This window comes from Sus scrofa, chromosome 13 (assembly GCF_054392235.1).
Source record: "Sus scrofa isolate SSC_HxYL_T2T_F1_AM1 chromosome 13, Sscrofa_HxYL_maternal_Yorkshire_Landrace_v2.0, whole genome shotgun sequence".
Classification (NCBI taxonomy): Eukaryota; Metazoa; Chordata; class Mammalia; order Artiodactyla; family Suidae; genus Sus; species Sus scrofa.
The window spans coordinates 60,898,137-60,924,217 of record NC_139395.1 but is presented as its reverse complement, the minus strand read 5'-3'; the positions used below and the strand labels follow the sequence as shown (position 1 = coordinate 60,924,217).

The 26,081-nt window shown below is 40.2% G+C and overlaps 1 protein-coding gene and 1 long non-coding RNA gene across 40 annotated transcripts in view; one reads left to right on the top strand and one right to left on the bottom strand.

Moving 5' to 3' along the window:
- LOC102162007 (uncharacterized) overlaps positions 1–25,263 on the bottom strand; it is a 36,271-nt gene extending 11,008 nt beyond the window's left edge. Inside the window, exons 1-6 of one of the 12 annotated variants that reach the window (XR_014823481.1) lie at positions 25,099–25,263; positions 17,409–17,709; positions 17,274–17,334; positions 13,360–13,607; positions 1,883–1,977; positions 408–489 (exon numbers count right to left, since the gene is read on the bottom strand). This is a non-coding gene — a long non-coding RNA (uncharacterized LOC102162007). Of the gene's footprint in view, positions 1–99; positions 490–1,882; positions 1,978–13,359; positions 13,608–17,273; positions 17,335–17,408; positions 17,710–25,098 lie in introns of those variants that run through there. The other 11 variants (XR_014823482.1, XR_014823483.1, XR_014823484.1 and 8 more) reach the window with 11 other exon arrangements.
- ADAMTS9 (ADAM metallopeptidase with thrombospondin type 1 motif 9) overlaps positions 1–26,081 on the top strand; it is a 173,429-nt gene that overhangs the window by 106,161 nt on the left and 41,187 nt on the right. For 13 of the 28 annotated variants that reach the window (XM_013981854.3, XM_013981853.3, XM_084988878.1 and 10 more), the window contains 2 exons: positions 17,847–18,014; positions 25,117–25,290. The exons of 4 other annotated variants lie outside the window; for them this stretch is intronic. In XM_013981854.3, the coding sequence (XP_013837308.3) occupies positions 17,847–18,014; positions 25,117–25,290 (342 nt within the window). The remainder of the gene's footprint in view (positions 1–17,846; positions 18,015–25,116; positions 25,291–26,081) is intronic. 11 more of the 28 variants (XM_084988867.1, XM_084988875.1, XM_084988879.1 and 8 more) reach the window with 2 other exon arrangements.

Sequence of the window (26,081 nt, the reverse complement as noted above, 5' to 3'; positions counted from 1 at the left end):
GTCAATTATAAAAATAAACTGGGGAGAAAAACCCTATGTCAGCATGTAAAGGGTCCCAGTGTCAGATGCCCTCGTCTCCAATAAGTACCACTCTCTTGCCTGTCTTCTGTTTTGTGCCTTTGTTTGGGAACACTTCAGTGGGTATATCCTGACAGCTGGGCCTTGAAAAAATAGGACAGTGAAAAGAGAGACAGAACCAGCTGTCTTGAGAGTAGTAACTCCAGGGCCTCTGTGTCCAAGCAGCTGTTAAAACAGACTCTCCTCTTGTGCATCTCAGAGTTCAAGTTCACCGTGGCAGTAAGTTCAGTTAAGGAGAAAGAATGTTTATGTGCTCTGTGGGTTGAAAGGGCAAGGCTTGATTGATGCGTTTTAGGAGAAAGCAGAAATGGACAACACCAGGTAGCCACCTTGTAGGAGCTTGAATTCCAAGAGATCACTCCTTCTTTGAAGGAGAAGTTTCTTGAGGGGAACTTCCATATTCACAGAGCCCTGTAGGTAAAGGTTGAGCAGATTAGATTTAAGGAGTTCTCTTTCAAAGACTCTTCAGAAGAACACCAGAGATGAGGCAGTGTCTCCTCCATGGCTACAATTGCTCTCCTTTAACTTCAACTCCCTAGTGTTAAGAAAATGATCATGGTTTGTTTTGCATTCATATCCCATACTGATACCTCTAGATATCAAAATGTATGTAACAACACTGGCTGCAAATTGTTCAATGATGTCATCAGTTCTCTTTCCCAGCTGCCTGAGAGAATTGTGAGGGGTTTTTGCCCCTTTAGGTTGACATCTGAATTAATCTATTAACTGTTCAGATGGTCATTTTTTAGAAGCCTTTTTTAATTTGTTATGCCCACTCTTAGGTTGTCTATGTACTAAAATGGAAAATAAGTCAAATGACTGTCCCTAAGCTACTTTCTTCTGAAGTATCTCAGCAAGGAGATGAATGGATCACTTCAGTTACTCACAAAAGAGCTGTTTTTCCCTCACTGATTTGGTAAAATTTCCTTCTGTAATTACTGTGATGGTTTTGAGTTTTTATTGTAAGTCATGTTTTGGAGCATTTATTTTTTGCTAGGAATTATGCAAAGCCGTTTCCTCACGTAATCAAATTTAATCTCTTCTGCTTAGCACCATCAGAGAACTTAGCAAGTTGGTTCTAGGTCTAACTGGCTAAACCAGGATTTGAACCTCATCACCAAGATGTAATTCCCTCATATTACTGTATAGTTGGGGAAGTGGCAAAAAAGCTGTGGAAAGAGAATGTTTGCAGTTTAAGATTTTCTGTTTTTCCAGATTGAAACATTCTGGAATTATTGAGTCATTTTCAAATTTGGCTAAGCACTTTAAAGGAATGAGTATGAGAAAACTGTTTCTCTTAAAAATTAAACCAAGTAAAGAGCAAGATTTGGACCTTCTAGGAGATTCTGAGGGGAAAAAAAGGGCATCCAGTACTTACTAAGTGCACATTAGGTGATATGTCTGACATTTTAATATACAAAAGAGGAATAGAATAACTTGAGATAATAAATCTGTGTTTTCTTTGTTCAGTAGATATATAGATAATCAGGATGATAAGTTAGATTTTGGTAAAGCCAATTAGAGGATTTATAGGTGTTTGTGGTGATAAAGTTTATCATAGCACATAATATGCTGTTGCACTACAAGTGATTTATGAAAATGAACTAATTAAAGTTTATTAAAAAGTGATCTCATAGTAGTAACTTTCTGGTTGAAATGAAGCACATTAAATGCATGGGGATATCTTGCAAACTCTTTCTTAAGCTAAAACTAAGCTACAGGAATTGAACTTTTCTTCTGGCAATAGTCAGGCTTATTCCTGCCCGTTGACAGGACAGTTAACCCCCTTGAGTTCTGTCCTTACATTTGCTTCCTTCCTCACTCCTTGTCCTCCCAACTCCTGACGTATTTTCCATCCATGTGGCAGGTGCGTGTTAAGACGTGGTTATCATGTAGGAGCTGTGAAAGATGAAGTGAGGGAAAAGTTGACATGAAAAAAGTGGATTCGCTTCCTTTTTCTAACTAAAACAAAGGAAGAGATGTAAACATAGCCACCACATTTCAAGTGAAACTCCTTTTAACCAAATAATTTATTTAATTGCCCCAAACCAAAATTTCCTTTGGCCTGTAGAGGCCCACTGTTCAAGCTCAGTGCTTTACACAAAGCATATCCTTAACAATATCCAAATGAATGAATGAATGAGCAACCCCATTCTGAATGCTGCTCAGGAGCTGAAATCCTTATTGTGCTGACCTAAAACTAGGGAAATAAAAAACTAACTTATAGGAGGGAATCATAAAAAGAAACACAGAGGTTTAGATGGTGGTAGTATATCAATAGTGATTTTTCCAACTTGTCAACTTGTATGGTATTCATGGAGAGTATCCTTGATTTGAGAAAATTAGAGTTTTTGAGATGATGGGACATTTTGTCTGCATGCTGTTTAGAAAAAACAAAATGATAATGGCATATATGAATGTGTTTAGGGAGGAAGAAAGAAGGAACAAATGTAGTGAAATGTTGGCAGTTGAAGAATCTGGATAAGAGGGAGAAAGAGTTCTTTGTGATATTCTTGCAGTTTTTCTTCAAGTATGAAATTTTTTTAAATAAGTTATTTTATTTTATTTTATTTTTTCTATTTTAGGGCCACACTGCGGCATATGGAGGTTCCCAGGCTAGGGGTCGAATCAGAGCTACAGCAGCCGGCCTCCATCACAGCCACAGCAATGCTAGATCCAAGCCGTGTCAACACAGTCATGTACACAAATGGAACAAAATTGGTGTACACCTATTTTGTGACCTACACCACAGCTCACGGCAACAATGGATCCTTAACCTACTAAGTGAGGCCAGGGATCGAATCCACAACCTCATGGTTTCTAGTCAGATTCATTTCCGCTGCATCACAACAGGAACTCTTATTTTTAAAAAAATTCTTAGGGAAACATAAATATGTTTGGAGTGTGTATTTTACTTCACAAGGAGATGAAGGTAGGTCTGAATTTATTTCAGGGCTTTAAAAATTCTGACACATTTTATGAAGCTGTTTTTAATCTAAGATTTGCACTGTAGCATCATAATAAAAGTAGGTGCTTTAGTCTGAGCTTGGTACACACAGCCTCTTTCCTAAGTTTTCATTGCCTTTTTTTCCCATGAACTTTTTCTTCTCCTTGTCTCCTCCCTTCCTCCCTCACCCCTCCCACAGGAGTGGAAGCTAAAATGAAAGTCCCCTGAGAATGGGGTGTGTGTGTGTGTGTGTGTGTGTGTGTGTGTGTGTGTGTGTGTGTGTGTGTGTGTGTGTAATTTTTTTTTTTGGCTCCCCTTTTCCCAGGAAAACCCAGACTTTCATTTCCAGCCTTGCCAGTACATACCTGGCCAAATACAGGTATCCACTGTTACCTATTTATCCCCAGTCAAAGCTCAGATTCCTTTGAAAACTAAAGATTTTTTTCCAAAAATGCATAGTTTGTTTTCCTTGGGCTTAACAAAAAGCCCTCCCCCAACCAACTCCCCTCTTCCTGCATTGCAGTTTTCCCTTTCTTAGTGAAATCATGATTTCTTTCTCCTTGGTTGTCTCTTAGTCAGATATGGAATATCTGGGAACCTCTTAGCAGTGGCGGGTCATGGCTATGATGTCATTGAGGAAGGGATGTCCAGAAGAGCCTGTTTGTTTCATTGCAGTTGTGATCTCCATCGCTGTGCATGGGAATTGATTTTACACTGTGTGTGTCATGTTCTCTAAGACCAGGGCCTCCCAACCCTTTTAGCCTAGGATCTTGACCTTGTTAAATTAATGTTCAGTGGGCCCTTTACCGCCCCCATCCAGAAAAATCTCTGTGTGCCATGGCCCCCATCAAGTCAATTAAAATCAACTCAATTTTGAGAGCTTGTTGAAGGACTTTCTGAAAACCTCAGGAAAATTCAGTGGTTCTCCCTTGGGGGTGATTTTTACCCACCAGTGGACATTGGGCAATGTCTAAAGGCTTTGTTGGTTGGGTTCCGAGGTATTATTGACATCTAATAAAGAGAAGCAGGGTTATTTCCAAGCATTTTACCATATACAGTGTGGCCCCCACAAGAGAGGGAGGACTCATAATCTCAAGTCAAAGCTGAAGTCACAGTTGCAAGCCCCATGGAATGATGCTAGTTAGCTCTCAAAAACACTTCTCTCTGAAGAGTTGAATTTTCCGTCAGATAGTATATGGAATCCTAGGAACCCAGCAAGGTCAAAGATTTTCAGAGATGAACTTGAAAATATGAGGTTTCAAAGTTGTCCAACCAGACTATGAGTTTACAGACCAACAGGCAGTGTCATTCTTTTTCTGGAGCCAGGAAGGGAAGTTGTGAATGTGTACAGATGTGCCCAGTGCGGTCCACAGACATTCTGCATGGCAGTGTTGGCAGGGGAGACCAACTTTGCATAGAAAGGCCTAAAGGAGGATGAGAATTTCTAAGAAAACAAGGATTACTCCAACATGTTCATACGTTTAGATTGTTCTGATAGCACTGTTTGTATAGATATGGATGGATGGATAGATAAATGATAAATGATAAATAGAGCAAGCAAGAGAGAGAAATACTCCACTACATTTTATGTTTCAAACAAACAGCTTCCCTCATCCACGGTAGAATTTGCACATGTGTAATGGTCCAGCCATATCTAGGAACTGGTTTCAGAGTTGACTGTTTAAAGGTTTGGGGGGGATACTTTTATAAAAGCATAATTAATCTTAGTGGGACCATGTTTCTGACTAGAGACCGAGACAGTGGTACAGAAAGTGTTCCATGAGTTGCAAACAGGCCTGCAGCAGGGTTTCCTAACCTTGGCACTATTGCCATTTGGGACCAGAAGTTTCTTTGGTCGGGGTGCTACTCTGGGCATCCGAGGATGTTTGGCAGCATCTTTAGCTTCTACCCACAAGATGACAGCAGCATATCTTTGTGGTTGTGATAACCAACAGTATCTTCAAACATTGGCAAATGTCCTCTGGGAGGGGGCATCTCTCCTCCATGATTCATTGAGTTTCTTTCAGCAGAACTTTCCTTTCCATATTCTAATAGGCATTAAGAAGGCAAGCTGTGAGCAGCTTTTTCAGATGTGTGGCATTAACCTGGCTCTTCAGTGCCTGAACTTCTGGGGAAGAAAGTTTCTCAAGTTCTACCCCTGCATACCTCTCCTTTTCCACTTTGCAAATTTTCCTGCTTTAGCAAATAACATTGCTATGCATTTACCAACTTTAGCCCCCATGCCCTGCAGACATATGTGTATATGATCAGAATGGCAGGCACAACTCTGAGATCAGTGAGACAGAACATTTTAGATGATGCATCTCCTGGCCCTAGAAGGAAAATCAGTCTCAATTCTTCTTGTTCGAAAAGGTCACTAAAAATGATTATAAACTCTAGTAGCGACTCCAAATTTTTAAGACCAAAGAAGAAATCTATCGGTAGAGGAAAAGCAAGCAAAATGGCATGGTCCTGTCATCAACCTCAGTAATTTTATGGTGGTACCTAAGCCCTAATGAAATATTGGATTCTTCCTACAGTGGTTAAACTTTATTGAATGGAAGACCAGAAATTTTTATGAAAAAAAAAAAAATACTCATTGGAGCTCAGTGGAGAAGAGACCTTGGTTCTCCATAAGATGAGTGCGTTCCACCTTCCAGAAGTAATTAGAATCTTAAATTAATTACCAATGGACTAACTATGTCAAATCTCTTTCAAATTAGAAGTGGAGTTTTGCTTTTTAACTAAGTATAGTATTGCCAATTATTAGAGGCTATGAGAAGATGAAGCCACCCTTGAAATCTCACTTCTCTGAATGAATGGTTTTTCTCCACATCCCAGTCACCAACTGATAACCTGCTACCTTACATGTCTTGATGTGCACATAGAAGTATCCATCTGCATTTGACCAGATGGATTTGACTAGAAGAGGAGACATCTCCTGTGAGTCAAGCTTTGGGCCTTGTGCCTTGTAAGCATTATTACTAATCCTCATTTAATCTTTGCAAAGTGGACTCTATTGTGTCCATTATGCAGGTAGGAAAAACTGAGCTCTAAGAAGGCTAAACAAGTTTGCTAGCATCATACAATAAGTAATTCTTGGATCCAGACCCAGCGGACTCCCAAGCTTCATGTTTTTCCACTTCCTCTCTGGTAGGGCTTCCAAAACTTCCAGAAGTTCGGATTTGGATTTGTGACACATAAAAGAAACAGGCTCTTGCCATAGTGGAAACCATTTTAGCTCTCCTCTGCTTTTTAAAAGCCCTAGAAGCTGAGTCTCTGGGGTCTGAATTTTTGAATAAGCCCTTTTAACACTTCACTTGCTTTTGAATGGTTTTCAGAGCAACTCAGAAATTGGGCTTGGTCACCCACTCTCAGAGCAGAGCTCTGAAAAGAGCTAATTTTTCCCTGAACATTTATAGCACTAGCACACGAGAATGTGAATTAGTATATCTGTAAGGAGAGATCTGTTGAACTAAGAAAACTGCATGTGGCCTGATCCTATTATTTGGGTAAAACCACCTCACTTAGTAGAGAGGCTTGTGGTAGCTAGCTTACAGAGAGGGTATAGAAGGGTGGCAACTATTTAATTCCATTGAATTCAGTCTGCAGTTATACAGTCTCAGGCTTGATGTTGATTTTATAGTTCTGAATACCATACATTCAAGAGTCTTTTTTTAAAGGAAAAGGAACTTGAAAAAAAATCAGGCTCAAACTTAGACACATTATTTTGGAACAGGTGTGTAAGTCTTTAGTTTGGGGTTTTTTTTTTTTTTTTAATGTTTGTATGTTTGTTGTTTTTTATTTGCTTTTTTTTTCCCAGCTTCTACCCCTTGCTTTCCATTATCTTACATTCTCAGATAACTTTCCTCTTAGATGTCCCCTGTGCAGTATGCAGTTCTGTAACTATAAATTAAATATTAAACCTCGAGAGTGCTTAGCCAGTTTTAGACTGAATAGACACAGGAGATAGAAGAGGGCAGTCATTATTTATTTGGTTCTTACAATGAACTAAGCATTATACAGAATGTTTGTTTAATTGTTAAAAATTTTTGTGAGATAAGTGGCTCTAGTCTGTATTAGATACTATTCACTAATGCATTTGTGTGTGTATTAACTATTCTGTAAACTAGGCGCTGCTCTGGGCACTGGGGAGATAGCAGTGAACAAAAGAGACAAAAATCCTTGAACTCCTCAAGCTTACATTCTAGCAGGGAGGGGCAGATAACCTATAAATAACACACAAAACAAAGGTAAAATATATATTGTGAAAGAAAGTGACATTTCCATAGATGTTAAAAGAGAAAATGACATGGAAGAAGAGATGGAACTGCAATTTTAAGGTCAGGCAGGTCTCCAATAAGGTGTCATTTGAGCAGAGAAATGAGACAACATAAAAGTAAGCCATGTGGATACCTAGGAGAAGAGTATTTTGGGTTAAGATCTGGAGACAAGAGTGTGCCAGGTAATAGCAATACCTTGGCAATCACAAGGAGGTCAGTGTGGCTGGAATAGAGGGGGTGTGGCTGGTTAGATATAAAATTAGAGATGGTATTGATGGAGAGGAACATGGAAGTTGATCATGGGAGAAGGAGAGAAAGAGATCTTTGGAGGGATTTTTGCTTACTTACTGAGGTCAGAAGCCAATGGGGATTGGGGGGAGGGAGAGTTGAGTAGGAACCTAAATTTGTTTTAAAAGAATGAGTCTGGTTTCTGAATTTAGGGGAAGCTACAGGATAACAAAGATAAAAGTAGGTCTTGAAAGCCATTGAAATACTCTGATGAGAATGTTCAGTGGAAGTGATGAGAAGTGGTAGGACTCTGATATATTTTAAGGGAGTGCTGAAGGATTCACTCTGACTTTAGATATGGGATACAAGAGAAAGAAAGGAGCTGGAATGACTCCAAATTCTGTGCAGTGAGTAAGTGGAAGGATAGCATTTCCATCCATTGACTGAAATGAAGAAGATAATGGGAAGATCAGGACTTCTTTTTCAGACATGTTAGGTTTAAGATGCTTCCTCGTCATCATTTCATACCTGGTTAAGCAGCTTGCATCACATCACAAAGAAGGAGATAGTACTGGTCTAACCAGGTCTGATTGATTCCAGAACCAAGTTCATAATTCCCACATTCTTCTGCCTCAACCCTTGAATTTCCATTTAAATAGTAGCCAGAATAGTGCAGGAATAATTGAAATTCATGGAAAACCATCACATAAAATTTTAGCCACTTCTCATGCTCAGTTCCATGTTGTGAGCCATTTCACTTTAGCTGTTTTTTTATTTCTTTTCATCTCATCCTTTCATAGTGGGATTTTTGAGTCTTTTCTTTACCAAAGCCTTTTCTTACCTTTACCAAAGGTAAGCAGGAGAAAGAGACAGGAAAGCCATGAAGAACTTGAACAGTGCATATTGGTAGCAGTTTTGGTCCTAATGGAACTCGCAGTAGAGCATTACAAAGTTGGAGGATGAACATCTCATTCAACAGTGGTTAAGACAACCTTTTTCTCTCTTGCTGAGATCTGTTTCTCTTATTACAGACACAGGTTTGCACATTTCGGTTCTGGAGTGGCATTAATACCCACCCAAAGGCAAATTCATTACATAAACTATTTGCCCCCAAACTTGTAAATTTTTCAGTGTAAAGTATTTGACATGCTGGCAGATAAAGATGGTCCTCTCATACCAAATTGATGGAGGAAGAGCCAGATAGGCAGAGAAAGGAAGGCTGAAAGAGGCAATTAAATGAACTCTGCCCAAGTGTCTTTTAAATGACTGAATTATACTTAGTCTAGCTCTTTGGGGGGAGGAAAAAGCTCAAAGACTAGAAATTGGTTGGTTGCATGAAAGTCCAAAGTCAGCCCCATGGGTTGCTTTTCTATAGACGCCTTCCCAAAAGTGATGTAAGCTTCCTGGATCTTTTCCTGGCTGCCTATGACAGTAGCCTAAGTCACAATTGGGTCTTTCCAATGTTGTCACCTTCTAGCAGAATGACATCTCCAGGTACCCCTTGAACCCTCTAGCCTTGGCCTTCAGTCACAGTTCACCTTCAGAGCACCAAAAAACTTGGGTTCTTATTGTCACCAGCCATAACTTTTCCATCATTTATTTACTCAGGCTCTTCTTCACCCACCTTTGGGATAGCTGGGAATAAAGAATGCTCAAACAAAAACCTCACCTACTACCCTCCCCATCTTCCAAGCTGCCTTTATAAATAGCCCCAAGCAAGCAGAGAGTATAGGTCCTGCTACCATCTTCATCTCTTTCCTGAAAGATACCAGTATTATGATTTTGCTGAGGCCATGTTACAAAGAATCATCACATCTAACCATGAAAAGGATCCTTACAAATATAGGCACTGTGCTTGGGAATGGAGAGAGGGCATGTTAGGAGTAATGGAACCTCAAATTCCTGCTGGCACCAATTAGGTGTAGCCAGGCTAGAATGACCATGTATGGCTTTTGCACATTTTCTTAGGTTTTGTTTCTGTCTTGATAGGGACAAAAACTGTAATGTTTTTCCTCCACAAACAAGAAGCAGCCCAATCTGGGTTTCACAAGTTCCATAGCCAATTTCATATGCTACTATATTTCATGTTTAAATGTATTTCCCTTCTTTATTACAAAGTTATTCCATTCTGAGGTTGCAGAGGGTGGTTAGAGAACCCGGTACCTCATAATTCTTAGGGGTGATGGGAAGTGGGGATCATGAGCACCTTTCCCTGCCTCCCCATCTTTTCCTGGCCCTGCCATCTCCCCTGCAAGGCATATGCAGGGCCACCTACTTGGACAGAGTATTGAAAGGAGCCCTCAAGTGTGCTCTAGCAGTTGACATGTGGCTCTTAGTTCCTTTTCCTCCCGAGTCTTAGATCTTTGTAGCCTTGAAAAGGCTGGGGGTGTTGAGGGTGGAAAGATGGCCAGCTGCCATGACCGTGACTCCCACATCCACTTTCTTCCAGGGTGTTCCCTGCCAATCTCATGCTTTCTTAGCTCCTTTTCATGGTAATAAGTTCCATGGTGGTCCTGGACATAAACGGCCATCAGGCAGGCCTGTCAGCACTGGCTTTACGCCCTGAAGTCACAGCCCTTGTTTCCTGGCCAAGCTTTCCTCTCCTTTCTGCTCGGTCATTTTGGTTCCCTGATGCCCCTGTTCAGAGCCATTCTTGAGTTGTGGGAAGCCCTATAAAAATTTCCCTAAATAGGTTCACATCGCCAATGAGGAGCTCTGCTTTCTGACAAAGGGCTCTTACCACTCCCACAGCTGAGCTGAACCCAGCAGGGAAGTGAATGAATATGTGTTTGGTCACGGTCATCGCTGATGTTGATTCTGTGCTTGAGGAGACATTTAAAGAAATAACAAACAAACAAACAAACGAGAAACACAGGAGTTCTTAAGATAGTAAATGTGAGCAGGAAACAATGGAATAGAAAATAGGGGTGGCTTTCAGGTGTGGTGTCTTTCTTTCCTCTTGTCTTTCTGTCTTCTGTGGTTAGAAGAAAGAGTATTAATAAGTAATAGCCTATGAGGATGAAAAGGGCACTGCAGAAAAGAAGGAGTTGTCAACATTTATGTCTGCTCTGGGGATTTCTCTGTGACCTTTAGAAAGGAAAGCCCTTCACCCATTCACACGGAAGAGATTTTACCAGACTAAGTCCCTCTTTCACCCAGCAGTGCCTGTATTAGAATGTTAATTTTTTTTTTTTTAGTTAACATATATTTTTTTAAATGTTCACCTTTTAAAGTGCATGTTAGGAGATATTTTGAAAGACTCCACTGAATAGGAGGAGTAGTAACAGGGACGGTGTTGATTTTTGCACTGTCCACCCAAAACACCAAAAGGTCTATAGGCACTGTCTCACCTAATTTTTCTGCAGTTCCTGTGAGTGTACGTGGTGCTATATCCTCAGTTTACAGGGAACAAATCTGAGCTGAGAAAAGGTAGCTTGTTCCTAATAGCACCATGGTAAAACAGTAGATAGCTTTCCAACCAAGATCTGACTTGGTTGGAAACCTGTGCCTTAGTCTTGAAGGGGTGTGTTTTAGAGCAAGGGGAAGACAAGCACCCATGAGGTGAGCTGTGATATGCCAGGCATAGCCACCCCTTGGACTTTGTTCTTAACTGGCACCTTATACTTAATCCTGTTGGTATTGGCAGTCCCTCAGAGCCAGAGGTGCAGAATCTATGCCTGCCTTGGTTGGCCCCAGCCCATCTTGCTAGCTCTTTGTGAACTTATTTGAATTGAAGTGGAAAGGACCAGGATGTCTGAGTTATCTGTGGTTCCCAGGCAATATAGAGAACACCAGAATCTGGTCAGAAGTCCCTAGTGCGATTGGTGCCAAATAGTGTAATGTGCTAGGTACCGGAGCTCCTAGTCATAAGCACACATCTCTTCCTTCCTTGCTCTGTGATTGTGAGCATGACTTCTCTCCTTTTCCATTGCATTGAATTTGTAAAATAAATACATGGGCTGAATAATCTCTGAGATGACCTATACCTCAAACATTGAGAGCTTAGTCCTTGGTGAATCTGCAACCTGTAACCTTCCACTCATGATCATGCAAAGGGCCCTTCATCAGTGAATAGAGATGATCATGTGGCATCAGGCCAGCTGCAAAGAGTAAATCAACCTTGAAAATCAGCCAAGAGAGAACTAGGGTGTGGCTTTGTCCAAAGCGACATGTGGCTCTTTATTTATCTTTACATGATTGCATATTTGCTTTTCATAGCTTCTTTCTTCCCAAGATGCTAAAGAGATTGTGCAGAAAGTATTAAAGTCAGAGAAACATTGTGTATTTACCCTCCTCCTGAGAGACTAAAGAGGCAGAGGTCTCTAAAATAGTCTTAAGAGATATTTCTTTGAGGTCCTAGTTTTCTCTTGTAGAACAAGAGGTGAGCCGCCTGTGAAAATAATGGTTCTGGAAACACACATGCTATATTTGAAATCTGCCTCTGCTTCCTCCTGGCTCTGTTACCCTGGGCAAGTGATGTCACCCTTTTAATCCTCAGTCTCCTTATTTGTAAAAAGGAATCCCCATAGTACCAGAGTCATAAGGCTGCTATTGGGATTAAATGGGAGAAGCCAGTATCCTTCATTCCATAGTCCTACTTATAGTAAAAGCTCAGTGAAAGTCAGCTAGTGTGATTTCTAATAGTTCTGCTCCAGCTGAAACAGGGCTCTTGGAGCAGCCTCTGTGAATCTAAATAACCATGCCAAATCAGTTCAGCATTAGCACTATAGGGCAGGTTCCAGGTGGTTATTTCTTGGAATCTTTAGGAAAACATGGCATTTGGTTTATAGTACACTTCTGTGATGGCTCTAGCTTTCCTGTGTTCATTCGTTCCCATAAATATTTGCTTATTGCCTACCATGTGGAAAGCAATAGTAAACATATATGAACTGCAGTTACTGTCTTTTTTCTATGTGACAAGCCTGTATGTTTCTTCAAGTCTGGCACTGACGATTTTGAAACTTTGATCCCTAAGTCTATATTTTTGTGCTCACATTCTTCTTTTTTTTTCTTCTGGTGGAACAGTGGGTATTGGATGGAATCCCTTTTCCTTTCCTGATGGTGTCATGTTCATGCAATAGTTACTTCATTTGTCACTGTAATTGGCAAAGGAAGTTCTGAGATCATACTTTACAGATGAGGATTAACTTTATGTTTTGGTAAAGTCAAAATGAGAGTAGAATCGAGAAGAGCTTGTTGTTATGAAAAGATATGCACTTCTTTTTAAAAGAAGTGATTTAGATGTTATTTTCGTATTTTCTATCATCTCAAGGGAAAGGCCCCGAATAATAATTAGTAAAATCTCCTGCCTCACAACTGAACTCTTTCCACCAGTCTCAGAGTGATGGTTAGCTATTTGATTGTCAAAAAATCCTCAGTTCAGCAGAGTCTTGGCTTAGCTTAGTATTAGCTTCTAGAATGTGGCCTTTTTCTTGGCTTTTCAGTTCTGTCTTATTTCTAACCTGCTGTCAGGCAATTCTTTGGTTGGAAATATGGACTAGTTGATCACTGTCCTCCATAATACATTTCATATCAACAGAATCTCTTGTGTACATATCACTTGGAGGTAGGAGCCACCCAGATATACTCAACTGTGCCCAGACATTCTGCCGGGGCCGTCCTCCTGGACCACCCAGTAACCTTATGTATCAAGCATTTGCTACAGCTCAGTGCTGGTCCACAACCCACTGCCTCTAGTGCTTCCTCTAAACCCCAGCATCATCCAGCCCCATTGAGCAGCTGTCTTTTGGCCAGACTCTTCATGCATCCCTGACCTCCACCTTCCCCTTCTTATTCCTTCTTAGTTTCTTATGGTATCCTTACCAATTCTGTGTGGTCCTCCATATCCATCTGAATGTCCAGGTTCTCAGCAGCTTCAGCAATACTGGGATCTCATTCTCTCTAGGTCTGCAGCCGTTCTCATGAAGGCAGACATTGTTTTCTGGTTTCTCTGTGACTCAGAGACCAAACCTTCAATATGAGTGAAAGGACCAATGCAGAGCATCCCTAATGCTAGGGACAGCACACCAGGAACAGTGGCAAACAAATGCATCCAGCATCCAAATCTACCACTGCAGAGAGAGCCAACTCTCAGTAGAGGTTCTGACTGGAGTTTCACTTCCACCAGATATGTTGAAATGCAAGGATTTCAAACTCTGAGACCTTAGTCTAAAAAGTTAAGACAACATCTGAACAGAGCCCCATATTTAAACATTCCTTTTGAACACCCTTACAGAAACAAACGCCTGAAAGTCCAGACATTTGAGATACTGACCTTGGTGTCTCTATGTAATAAGCAGAGATTACATTGTCTAAGAGTATTACTCAAAGTCCAGGGGAAAAATTTTTCTCTTGAACAAGTTCATTTGTTTCCCCAAAGAGAGAAAAAGTCAAGAGTCCTACCGGCAAACTGGGAGGCTATTCTGCCTACAAATATAAGAAGTTAAATATTCCCCAAAGCAAGAAGGCTCAGCTGTTTAGCCAATAAATAGCATGTATTAGGTGATGCACTAAATTTAACTCATTGATGCACATTGGTGCAAAAGTCATTGCTTGGTAAAGGACTGGAAATGATCAGATGGAAATTTCCCTCAGAATAGAAGAGCTAAAACCTGTGTTTATTTGATTATCAAAACAACTTCTTTATGAAATCATAATAGACCCTGTTAGAAATAGACCTTATTATGAAATTGTTAATAAACCTATAAGACATGAAAATTTCCACAAGCAGCTGCTTTTCTTCATTGGTAATTTAGAAAGCATGAAATGAAAAGTGTTTTCTATCAGATTAGATACCATGAGAATTTCCTTATCGCTTTTAGATCTTGATTTTGGCAATTACTGTGTGTAGTGAGTGACTCATGCTGAAGTATTCATCCTTTATTCCAAGTCAGTTCCATTTAAGTCCCCAACTAAGAGGACTACATATAGGAATGAAGGGGATGCAGCTAATCCAGATATTTTTAAAAGATTTTTAAGGTATCACATTTCAGATCAACTTTATCTTCATTTCATGGGCAGTAGATATGAGTAGCATCAGTGATGCCCCTCAGATGAATTCTGATCAGTAATATTGTTGATAACTTAATTATTTTCATTGTGCTCTTCTTGTTCCCAACAGATATCTAGCCACTTGTGTTGGAGTCATGTGGGAAGATATATAAATCTTGTGCATTATGATTATGCTATTTTGAAAACCCAGTTGTCTCCAGTAATGTCTCCAATAATGTACCTATGTCTGTGGTTTGGGGAATGATTAAATGAAATAATGCTTATAAAGTCTTAGAGGAGTGCCTGGCATATAATGAATGGGAGGAAGCTGTGCCTTTTCAAATTTGCCTTTATAGGTTGCTCTGTATTTTTAAGGTCTCTCTTCCAATGACCATTAAATGGGATTTGTCTCATTTGTTGATTCAACGTTTATTGAGCATCTACTAAATTCAAGAATTATGCAAAGTGCTGGGAGTATAGTGATGAATGAAACTGTCTTAATCCCTGCCCTCTTGGAATTTACAGCCCAATGGACAGATTCTTTTATTTATTTATTTATTTATTTTTGCTTTTTAGGGCCGCCCCCTTGGCATATGGAAGTTCCCTGGCTAGGGGTCGAATCAGAACTACAGCTGCCAGCCTATACCACAGCCACAGCAATGTGGAATCCAAGCTGCATCTGTGACCTACACCACAGCTCACAACAACACCAGGTCTTTAACCCACTGAGCAAGGCCAGGGATCAAACCCGCATCCTCATGGATACTTGTCAGATTGATTTCCTGCTGAACCATGATGTGAACTCCCTGGACAGATTTCTAAATCAACATCTCCATTAACTCTCTTTTTCCCCTCCATATTAAGGGACAGCTTGTCTGGACTATTTGTATGTTAAAATGATAATCCCTCAGGGAGAGAGGCAAGCTTTAAGTTGACCCATGTTCATCTGATACTCAAAGATAACTCTGTTTCTTCACCCAAATAAAGCACATGTTACCACCCACAAATCTATAGCCTTTCAATTCAGCTTATTTCCTACAAATGTGTTCTTGACTCCCAGTGCTGTTTTTCCCATCTGTCTCTCCAACTGCACATGCCAGAAACCTGGGAGGCCTTCCTAACTCTGCCTTCCACCTGCCTTAGAAAGTATCATTTCTACTTCAAAAAATATCTTACATCCACCCACTTCCCTCACCCCACTATTTCTCACCCTAATCTAAGCCACCACCACCTCTTGTTTGAACAAATGCATTTGCTTCCTAAGCAATGTTCTTATTTCTGCTCATGGTATATTTCTACTCATTGTATACTCAGTAGTCAAAGTAGAATTTTTTGAACAAAAATCAGACCATGTCTTAACCCAACTAAAACTCGTCAATGATTTTCCATCTTGTGGAGAATAAAGTATATGATTATGACCCACGAGTTCTGCATAGTCTGGCTTCAGGGAGCCCTCTTGCAACCACTCTAGCCTTCTTTCTGCAGAGCATTCATCTCAATTAACAAGTACATATTTACTCCTGCCCTCACTTGATTGATGCTGGTCTTCCTCACTGGTCTGTAAACTCCATGAGGACAGAGATTAGGTCAGTTTTATTCATCACTATATTCCCAGAAATTTGAATAATTCTTGAAACATAGGTGCTTAGTAAATGTTGGCTGACTAAAGAAGTGATCTCACCCCAAGTTCTAATTCTGCCTGTATTTTTTCATGAAAGTAACAGTGAAAAATATAAAAATTAGTCACTAATAATAGGGATTATCTATGTGTAAGTCGTTAGACCATTGGTTTATAGCATTAATTCTTAGAAATTCTTTCTAAAAGCCTTCTGGAATTAGAACCCAAAGTCTTTATATACATCAAAATACGGTAGGTTTAAAGATGGATGTTTTTGTTTTGGTGTAGATATTCCAATTGGGCGCCTTCCTTCCACACTGTATTCTCTATTAAAAGTTCCAGAATGGGTACACTAAATCATAATAATCACAAGGTGAGAGCTCAGATGAAAAGAATAGTGTTTCCATTACCTAAAGTAAAAAGTTACAGCTAAACATGTTAATATACATATTTTAAATTTCTCTACCAGCAACTATTAAAATTTTTAAATGGCTTATATTAACTAGAAAAGCACATCTGGCTCATTTATGAATGGTATCACTTTGAGCATGTGGGTCATAGTGGTTGAATTTATATTAGGCTACATGTTTTACATGGTATTATTTATCTATTAGCCATAAAAGAGCACTTTGGCCATTTAAGTTAATAACATCGCAAAGTTAGCAGAGGAAATTCGAAATATTGAGTAGAAGGAAATGACACTTGAAATCTATTGTCATTGCATTTTCCCATTTTGCTCTTCATTCTTAAACTCATTTCCCTCTGAAATGCAAGAACATTATATTGGGAAATAATGTGTCTTGAAAACCGGAGCCAGCAAGCTTATAATCCCAGGGGTAATGACTTCTGTAATCGCTAATGAGGCAATGGACATTGAATATCTCAGCATACTCACTGGGGCCAGCCTCTTGCCTGTTCCACAAGAAGCTGTCATATCAAATTTTTGTCCTGAGTCCATGGGCACTTTGATTCCTAAACCTTCCTGAGAAACCTACTCGGAAATCAAAGTCAAGTTTCTTAGATGTGGTCAGACAAGGTCACATTTAAAACAGTTCAGTGAACCTTCAGATCAAAGTTGAAAGGTAATGCCTCCCTCCCAAAATTGGCACAGACCCACCTGCTAGCTTACCTTTCAAAACGTGCCTTTTTCACTTCCTTTCCAATGTGCTGGGAAAATGAGAGCTTATCCTCTGAAAAATGGTAGAAGAGTTTCCTTAAATCATTTCACTAGGAAATGGGACACAGCTCTGTTTTAGGAACGTACCTTTATCCAAAAGAGTGAATCACGAGGCAGTTTGTTGAAGAAATACCTTCATCAGAGATTGCACAAAGTGAGATGTCCAAAAGGAATTCTACTAATTCATAGTATATCTTCTTTAAATCAGAATTTCATAGTAATACCAGGTTCATGGCCTTCATTTTTGGCCTCAATTATCAAGATTTTACCCTCACTCTTGAGTGACCCAAAATACTAGACAGGGTTCCTGCTGTCATGCTGTCCACATTTTTCCCTCCAAGGCTTCCTTCCTTCCATGTTGAGCCTTGAGATGTTTTCCAGTATGGCGCTGCAGAAGGGGGAATGGTGACTCTTGTTAGCATGAACTTAGCATCTTGTGACAGGTTTTTTTTTTTTTAATCAAATTCCATGTGGTTTAAAAAAAAAAAAAAACAACAACAACCTTGCCATTGCTTTATATTTCAGTGTTCTGTCTCTTGTGGTCGAGGGCATAAACAACGAAATGTTTACTGCATGGCAAAAGATGGAAGCCATTTAGAAGGTGATTACTGTAAACACCTTCCTAAGCCAAATGGGCACAGAAAGTGCCGAGGAGGACGATGCCCCAAGTGGAAGGCTGGCGCCTGGAGTCAGGTGAGCAATGCTTCTCCTCTACCAACTGCTTCCTTACCTTCGGCCACATGGCCGACACCAGTGTGTTGGCTTGTTTTCCCTGCACGGTTTTGGTGTTTCAGAGGGGAGCTTGAGCAGGGAGGGAAAGATCTTTATGACAGGATACTTACTCGCTGTGGGACCTTGACCACGTGGCTTCAGCCCTTGGTGCTTTGGATAATACCTATGACAGTTGTGAAGGTGAAGTCTTAAGTGGTGGTAGATGTAGATGTCATCTGTCCAGGACAGAGTAGCTCCTCCATCCTCCACTGATGGCATTTTTTATTATCATTGACCACTTAGAAAACCACTAATTTGGATTCCAATAAGGTTGACTCTGGCCATCTGACAGGAATTGAGTCTGAATTTACCTTTGAGGTTCTTAAAGAAAGGACTGTCAATATAAAGTATTAGAGAATATTCCTCTGCCTGTTAGCTTGTAAAAAACAGAAGTAGGGGAACAGATGGGGTGGGTGCTCTGTCATTTCCTAGCTATATGACCTTGGGTGATTTGTTTAACCTTCCTGAGCTGACTTCATGTAGCTCTTCTGAGGATTTAATGCAGAGTTGAATGCACGTAGTTAGCTCACTGGCCTTTCATAAGCTCTCAAGAGTGATATTTTGTCTGGATGAGTGTAATGTGGTATATCCAGTGGGGAAGGGAGTGTGGGGAGGGTAAGTACCCAAGAAACTGATTATAGTTAGACTCTGTTAGTTCTAATGGTAATCTGATCAGAAACTGGGTATGAGCATTTCCCTGTTGAATTCAAGAGGGAATTTTCCAAGCTTCTATTTGTCTATGAACAACTGATGGGTGAACAAAAGTCATCACATCTGGTCCTTAGAGTAGATTTTGTCACCCCACACATGGACGTTTCCTCAGCTGGGTTGAGGTGCTTGCTTAAGAGTAACAAGGCCCAATTTCCTTTCATATATTCTGTATTTAATGCTGCTCTTTCTCTCCACTTAGTTGATTTGGTGAGGTTTTTCTAAACATGTGGTTCTCCCATGCAGTGGAGAAGGGTGAAGACCCTCCTAAGGACCTATAGAAAACTAGATTCAGGTTTGGCAGCCTCTAGAATTGATTCTTTCAGAGTCTGGGTCTTGATTTCTAAGACCCCCCAAAAAGCTTTGCACAGCCGTGCTGACAGGAGGAGGAGTAGAGGATCCTCCATTCCAATATGACTCATGGAAAATTCCTCCAGAAACGTGAATTTTTCTTTCTTTTTCTTCTTCTCTTTTTTTTTTTTTTTTCCTTGCTTGCACCCTTGGCATATGGAAGTTCCCAGGCTAGGGGTCGATTCAGAGCTGAGGCCACTGGCCTACACCATAGCCATAGCAACATGGGATCTGAGCCTTCTCTGTGACCTACACCACAGCTCATGGAAATGCTGGATCCCTGACCCACTGAGAGAGGCCAGGGATCAAACTCGCATCCTCATGGATACTAGTCGGATTCGTTTCTGTTGCGCCACAATGGGAACTCCAAGAAATGTGATTTTTTTCTTAACTGCCCTGAGCTGTCATCATGGGACCCTCTGCCTCCCAGTCATGCTTCCCTTCACAGAGGTAGAAAACCTGGCCTGCATCCTTCCCCAGCAGAACAGCCTCATCCTTCTCAGTGCTTTTATCAGAATGATCATGTTTGGAAGTTTTTATTTAACTTAGCAATCAAAGCATGGATGCCCAGCTAGAGATGGTTCCTCCTCTGGCTTCCTTAAGGATCCGATTTCTAAGCAGTATTTCATACCTGTCCTCCTTAATGGTTTGTCTGAGTACCTACTGTCATCTGTAACTTGCAGCCCTTTTATTTTTGGAGCTATTCAATTCATGTAGAAGCCTACAGCTAACATTATTCAAGACACTGCACTAATTAGCTTGTCCTCTGGTGCACTTTCCTGCTCTGTTACTTTTCTTTATGTTCTTTGGCCTCTGCTTATCTATTTGCATCTTGTCCTGAATATAAAGTTGAGAGCATTTAAATGATGCTCATATTAAAGGCCAATTCATTCAGTAAAAAGGACGATTAAAAGAAGCTTTTACTCCTTATTGGTAACCACAAACTGAGTTTTACTCTCGTATCCTGTGATCCTGATGGGAAGTCTGAAATTGCTCACAAAGCCGGGATGATTAGGTTTGAACCCTTGGGATTTTTTCAAACATAAGGTAATAGGATTATCAGAATGCCTCTGCAGAAAAGACTGCACCTGTTCAAAATGATTGCTTAGAAAAGTCTAGTTACCTTTGTGGAACATGCAAGCAAACACAGTTATGTAATGGTCTGGGGCCAACTTCCTAATGCTCTGATTTGATTTGTAGAACTGAATTAGAAAAGCAGGCAAGACAAGATGGTGCACGGGTGAAATCTGACTTGTGCAATTTAAAAGCATACCTGAAAATAATCGGACCCAGTGGTTGACAGAGAAAGACAGTCTGCATGATTAAAAGATTATTGGTTTTCTAATGATCCAGTGGTAAACAGAAATATCCCAAGGCAGCAATATAATGCAAGAGGAATGATTATCCATTTGCAACAGTATTTAGGCGATTTTATATCTGGTCCTTCTGTTTTCTGATGGTAGCTATATGCTGGTCATCTCTTCTTCAGGGTAGGGGGAAGAACTACTACAATTTCTCATCATGTCAAAATGTCCGATGACAATTAAACATGTAGAATATTAGGTTAGGAAACTAGTACAGTCATGTCCATCTTTGTTTCTCCCTCAAAATTGGTATTTTGAAGTTTAAAGTGGAAGGTTTCACTTCTGCATCTTTTGAAAATCTTGAATTTGTCAAAAAAAAAAAAAATCCTCACTAAAGTGTGAAAGCATTCTTTTTTTTTCCAGTAGTTCACATTCAGTTTGTTTAGATGGCTTTGATTAAGAGCCGAGGGAGGAACTTTTAAGACAAAATCAACATCAGATTCTTTTTGTTTGTTTGTTTTTAGGGCCGCACCTGCGGCATATTGAAGTTCCCAGTCTAGGGGTCAAATTGGAGCTGCAGCTGCCAGCCTATGCCACAGCCACAGCAATGCGGAATCCAAGCCACATCTGTGACCCACACTGCAGCAGCTCCTAGCATTGCTGGATTCTTAACCCACTGAGCGAAGCCAGGGTTTTAACCCACATCCTCATGGATACTAGTTGGGTTCACTACCGCTGAGCCACAATGGGAACTTCCAGCATCAGATTCTTGATTCAGCTTGATAAATGTGAAGCCTCCAAGGTATGATGATTCAAAAGCATTCCAGAGGAAAATGAATTTTCTGAATTCTATTCCTTTAGAAGTTTTTTAAACAAATGAAGCTTAGAAATCAACAGAATAAATGATCAGCTTAAAATGAAAATAACACTTTATCATCATTAATTGATCATGAATTCATTTAATCCTGAGATGCCTGTCTTTTTCATACTTTAATATCTCTGTGGTAGAGTGGGCCTAACAACCAGTAAAAAGCCATGATTTAATTAATCACTCTGATTTTCTTTCTGAGCGATACAACGTATAATACTGTGTCTTGGAATCAGTGGTGTCTTAAATTGGGGAAAATATTTAATTTTTAAAAGATTTTCAGAGGTCATGCCAAAATGGAAAATGGCAAATTGTGTTATAAACCTACCATACATTTTTGGTTAGGACTTTTCTCATGATTACAATGAGAGCAGCTTGATGTGATGTCTGATTCCAAAATATTCCACGAGTATCTAATGGAGAAACATGGCAAATGGGTAGCATGTGTCCTTTGAGAAACCAAGGAAACCATGTGCAGATGGTCCTGAGAACTGGCATTGCATTAGTGATTTCTACCCTCTGTTACTTTGTATTTTAATTGCAGTCATTGGATGTTGAGTTGTTTGAAGACAGGCTTTTCACCCACATTTTTGCTGATATAGTACAAAAGCCTGTATCATATGAGCAGCATATTTTAAAACTGGAAGTCAAATTTTAATCCATAGTAGCTTTGGTATATTGCCTAGGATAGAATTTACTTGAACTATATTTTGGTTTTGCTTTTGTTTGAGTTAGGGTGACTATCTCCTTTCTTTGCTTTATTGATTTGTGGGGCATCAGCTTAAAAGGTTTATTAGGAAGTAGGAAAAATATTTTATGTAACATGCTTAGAATAGAACTAAGCTTTCAACTGGGAGTGATATTGTACTTTCTTGAAACGTGTGGCAATGTCTGGAGACAGTTTTGGTTGTCTCCATTTGGCAAAAGAGGGGAGATGCAACTGACGTCTAGTAACAAAGAGTCCAGAGATGCTGCTAAACTTCCTACAATGCACAGTTCAGCCCCCAACAACAAAGAATTATTAAGTTGAAAAACCTGAGAGTAGAGCCCAGCATAGTAAGTGCCTAGGAAGTTGCTGTCATTATTAACAGTTATTATTTATTAAAGTTGGTTCATATTTGGTTAGTTTTTCAAGCTAGTGCCTCCCCTAAATAATATCACCACTGTGATTTCAGCAGTAACCCTGGAGGAAAGTATGTAAAATTCTGTCCAGGTTTTGAGGTGTATATTATAATTCCCCAAACATCAGAAGCTCAGAGATTCTTTTTATCTATGGAAATAAGCGTAGGTTGCCCCTTTAAATTGGCACCTGCACAGGAGGGAGTACAGAGAGATGAAACACAGCTCCCAGCTCAGTAGTTTGGAACTAAAAACATCTACTTTCAAACCTGCACAGACTGCCATGCAGAAACGATAGCTGTGGGGGAGACACGTTAATAGAGACTGTTCAACCTTTTCCCTCAGCAGACTAAAAGTTGGACTAAATAGAACAAGAAGAATTAAGCATGCACACATGCACACACCACCTCCGTCACCACCTCCAGGGTCATTCAGAGGTCTTTCTGATGCTGTTTTATTCATGGGGTTTCTGATCAAATCTCTCAGAATTCAACAAGTAAGCCTGGCTGGCTCTGTATGCAAAATGATGCCTCCCCTGAGACAGCACAGGAAGAAAATGTGAACACAGAAAACTAACTCTGAGGCAGCGTACTTCATTTTGAACAAAGATTACCATGGATGAGATATTCACAGAGGCAGGACCCACACCTTGCTGCACAGATAAGTCATGTTGAAATTTTTCAATGTGCTAATGCAAAGCTAGCTTTAACATTAAGAAAATCAGAAGTCACAATGACATGTGATATAATTGAAATTTCCTCTGTCTTTATTTGCCTTTTGAAAAATGATTGAACATTGTAGAAGTGATTTTTAAAATATTGGATGCTTATGGCTCTTTGTACCTTGCCTTTGCTGAACCGTGAGTAATAATTTACTCGCTAACTAACAATAGCATCAAAAAGAAGTTTCATTTTCTTGGAGCCTGAATAGTAGACACTCTAAAAGCCCGTAACATGTTTTCCTTTTTCTTTACCTTGTTAAAGCATCATGAGATTTTGAATACATATCAGCCCTGTGCCAAACTCAAATTTATTTACTTTGTCGTTCTTATTTTTCTTTGTATTTCCATTTGGATGCATTGTTCTGAAAGTGTACTCCTTTATAGTTAAGACCTCAAATTCAAATAGCCAAAGGATATTTTGGTTGTTATTTGTTGCCAGCGTTAGATGATTCTTTCTGTCATTCATGTGCTAACTTTCCCATGTTAGAGTTCATTCATTTCCTGTCTCATCACTGGGAAATATACATGTAGCTCCCATAAGTATTAAATGACCATCCTCTGTAGACAAGGCAGTCACTTGTCTCAGGCACCCTCTCATTCCCCCCAGTACATAATAACTTTCAAAGTCGGGTTTCTTGTGGGTCATCAACTCATTCAATCCAATTAATGCCATTAAACCCAAACAATAGTAGCTATGTTGCTCCAAAATATTTCCTTCTCTTCAGCTAGCTTGGACGTGAACATTTAAGCTCCTGCCTGCCATAGGCTCATGTGAAATGATATGATTTCCCAAGCTGACTTCTAAACACTGCCCCCTGTTTTCTTTGCATCTGAAATGGAAATAAGATTCATTTGCAGCAGAATTCATTAGGGCGTGCTTCCTGATAGTAAATTCCCATTAGCCTCTGAGTAGGATGAATCCTGCTGCAGGTTAATTGGACAAGAATCTTTGTCTAATTTAAAGGCGTGATTCTCTTCTTTAAGAAGACTTCCTCTTAGGAATGTGGCCTTAATGTATGTTAAGCTTGTGTTCTCAATCAGACAAATGAATGGAAGCTGAGCGATCACAAAAACTTGGTAATAATTTTTAATAGCTAGGTGAAATAATAGACTGTGCTTTCCAGTCAGACGTTGCCTTTAGTTTCTGACTGTCCAAAGCTTAATAAAGACAATAATTCTTGGCCTGCCCGTAAGTGAGATTATGAAACACAGCAATGAGGAAACCATTAAAAAATTAATTTAGAGGAGAGTTAATTGCAGATTAATATGGCGTTTTGCAGCTTGGTCAACAAAATGCTTCAGCCTGATTAACAGTATTTTTCAAGGGCTGAAAACACAACACACAAGGAACTGGTTTTTCTTTGTCCGCTTTTATTTTTCATATATTCATCTGAGGTTCTACACAGACAAAGAGTGTAACGAATTCCATAGTTTAAAAAAAAAAAAAAAATCTCCTATCTCCAGGAATAGGAGCAAAAAAAAGAAAGACTGGGGGAAATAATTCTACTTATAAGGCCCTAAAAGCTTCAGTGATTTCCTTTCCTTGGGTTACATTTTTAATCTGCCAAGAAGTTTTCTTGTACAATCGCCGTATGTATCTCCCATTTTTAAGACCCTCCAATGTTCGGGGAGAGAACTCATTTGGGATTTTCATCTCACAAGGTGACACTTCTAGGTTGTACTGACTGTTTGTTTCCTAATGAGCTCCCCCAGCCTCTTCCAAGAGTTTTGTTAACTCCAGAGCTTGCCCCCAAACTTGAGTCTCCTCCTCACTCGGCCAGCTTTGATAGGCAGTGAGTTTGCAGATCTAAGATGTGAGAAAGCCTTGTGAATAGCTGTGAAGGTCATTGGATTACGGGTGCGTCCCCCAGGCCTGTGACCCTCTCCACCGCAACAATTGCCCCCTCCCACACATGACCCAAAGCCCCCACTTACACTCTCTTGTCCTCTTAGTGCTCTGTATCCTGTGGCCAAGGCGTCCAGCGGAGAAATGTGGGCTGTCACATGGGAACACACAAAGTAGCCAGAGAGACCGGGTGCGACCAGTACACCAGACCAGAGTCGGAACGTGCCTGCCAAGCCCCACCGTGTCCGCTCTACACTTGGAGGGCAGAGGAGTGGCAAGAAGTAAGTAGAGCCAGGAAGTGGGCACCTGCCAGCCCTTTCGCTCAACCCCCTTGCTCTCATCACATCCGTTCCCCTGTGAAGCCCTCCAGCACGGTGCAAGGCTGGCTGTTTCCCAAAAGGTTTGCTGTCAGACAGCCAGCAGAGTTCACTCTGTCCAACAGGGGTTGGGAGAGCTCCTCCTTTTTCTGCTGTTCCTACGTCTGTGCTCTTGACTGTCAAAATCTGCCTGCCTCCAGAAAAAGTTTAACAGGCCTTGGGCCAAATACACTCACGATAACTTTCACAGAAGGAGGCAGAGATGGAAAAAATATTTTAAATCTGTGGCTTCGGACTTGGTCTTTCTGTATGAGTTCAAACAGCCCAGAGGCCAACTCTAGGGAGGACCTGTCTTGAATTTTTGTCCTCCTTCTGTGACTTTGGCTGTCAGCTAGAAGATAGGCATGCATTCGAAATCCTGATTAATTAGTGAAGGATTTCCAACATTTAAAAAACCGAGGGCATCTGAAGAACTGCTCCGTTGATGCAGAAATAGCCACTTTGTTTTTTTCCCACTCCAAGTTAATGTCTAGTTAAAGAAAACACTAAGTGTCTCTAGGGAATGGCCTGGCTAGCAAGTCTGGAACACAAGTAGAAGGTCACCTCTATTTCCAGTACAGAAGATTCAGTGAGCGAAAATGGGGGGCAGTAAAGGATATTAAAAAGAAAATCCTGTCCACTGACATTGGAATGAAACAAAAAGTACAAGCTGTAAAATGTTCAGCAATACAAAGGGTAAGATAAGAATTTCACAT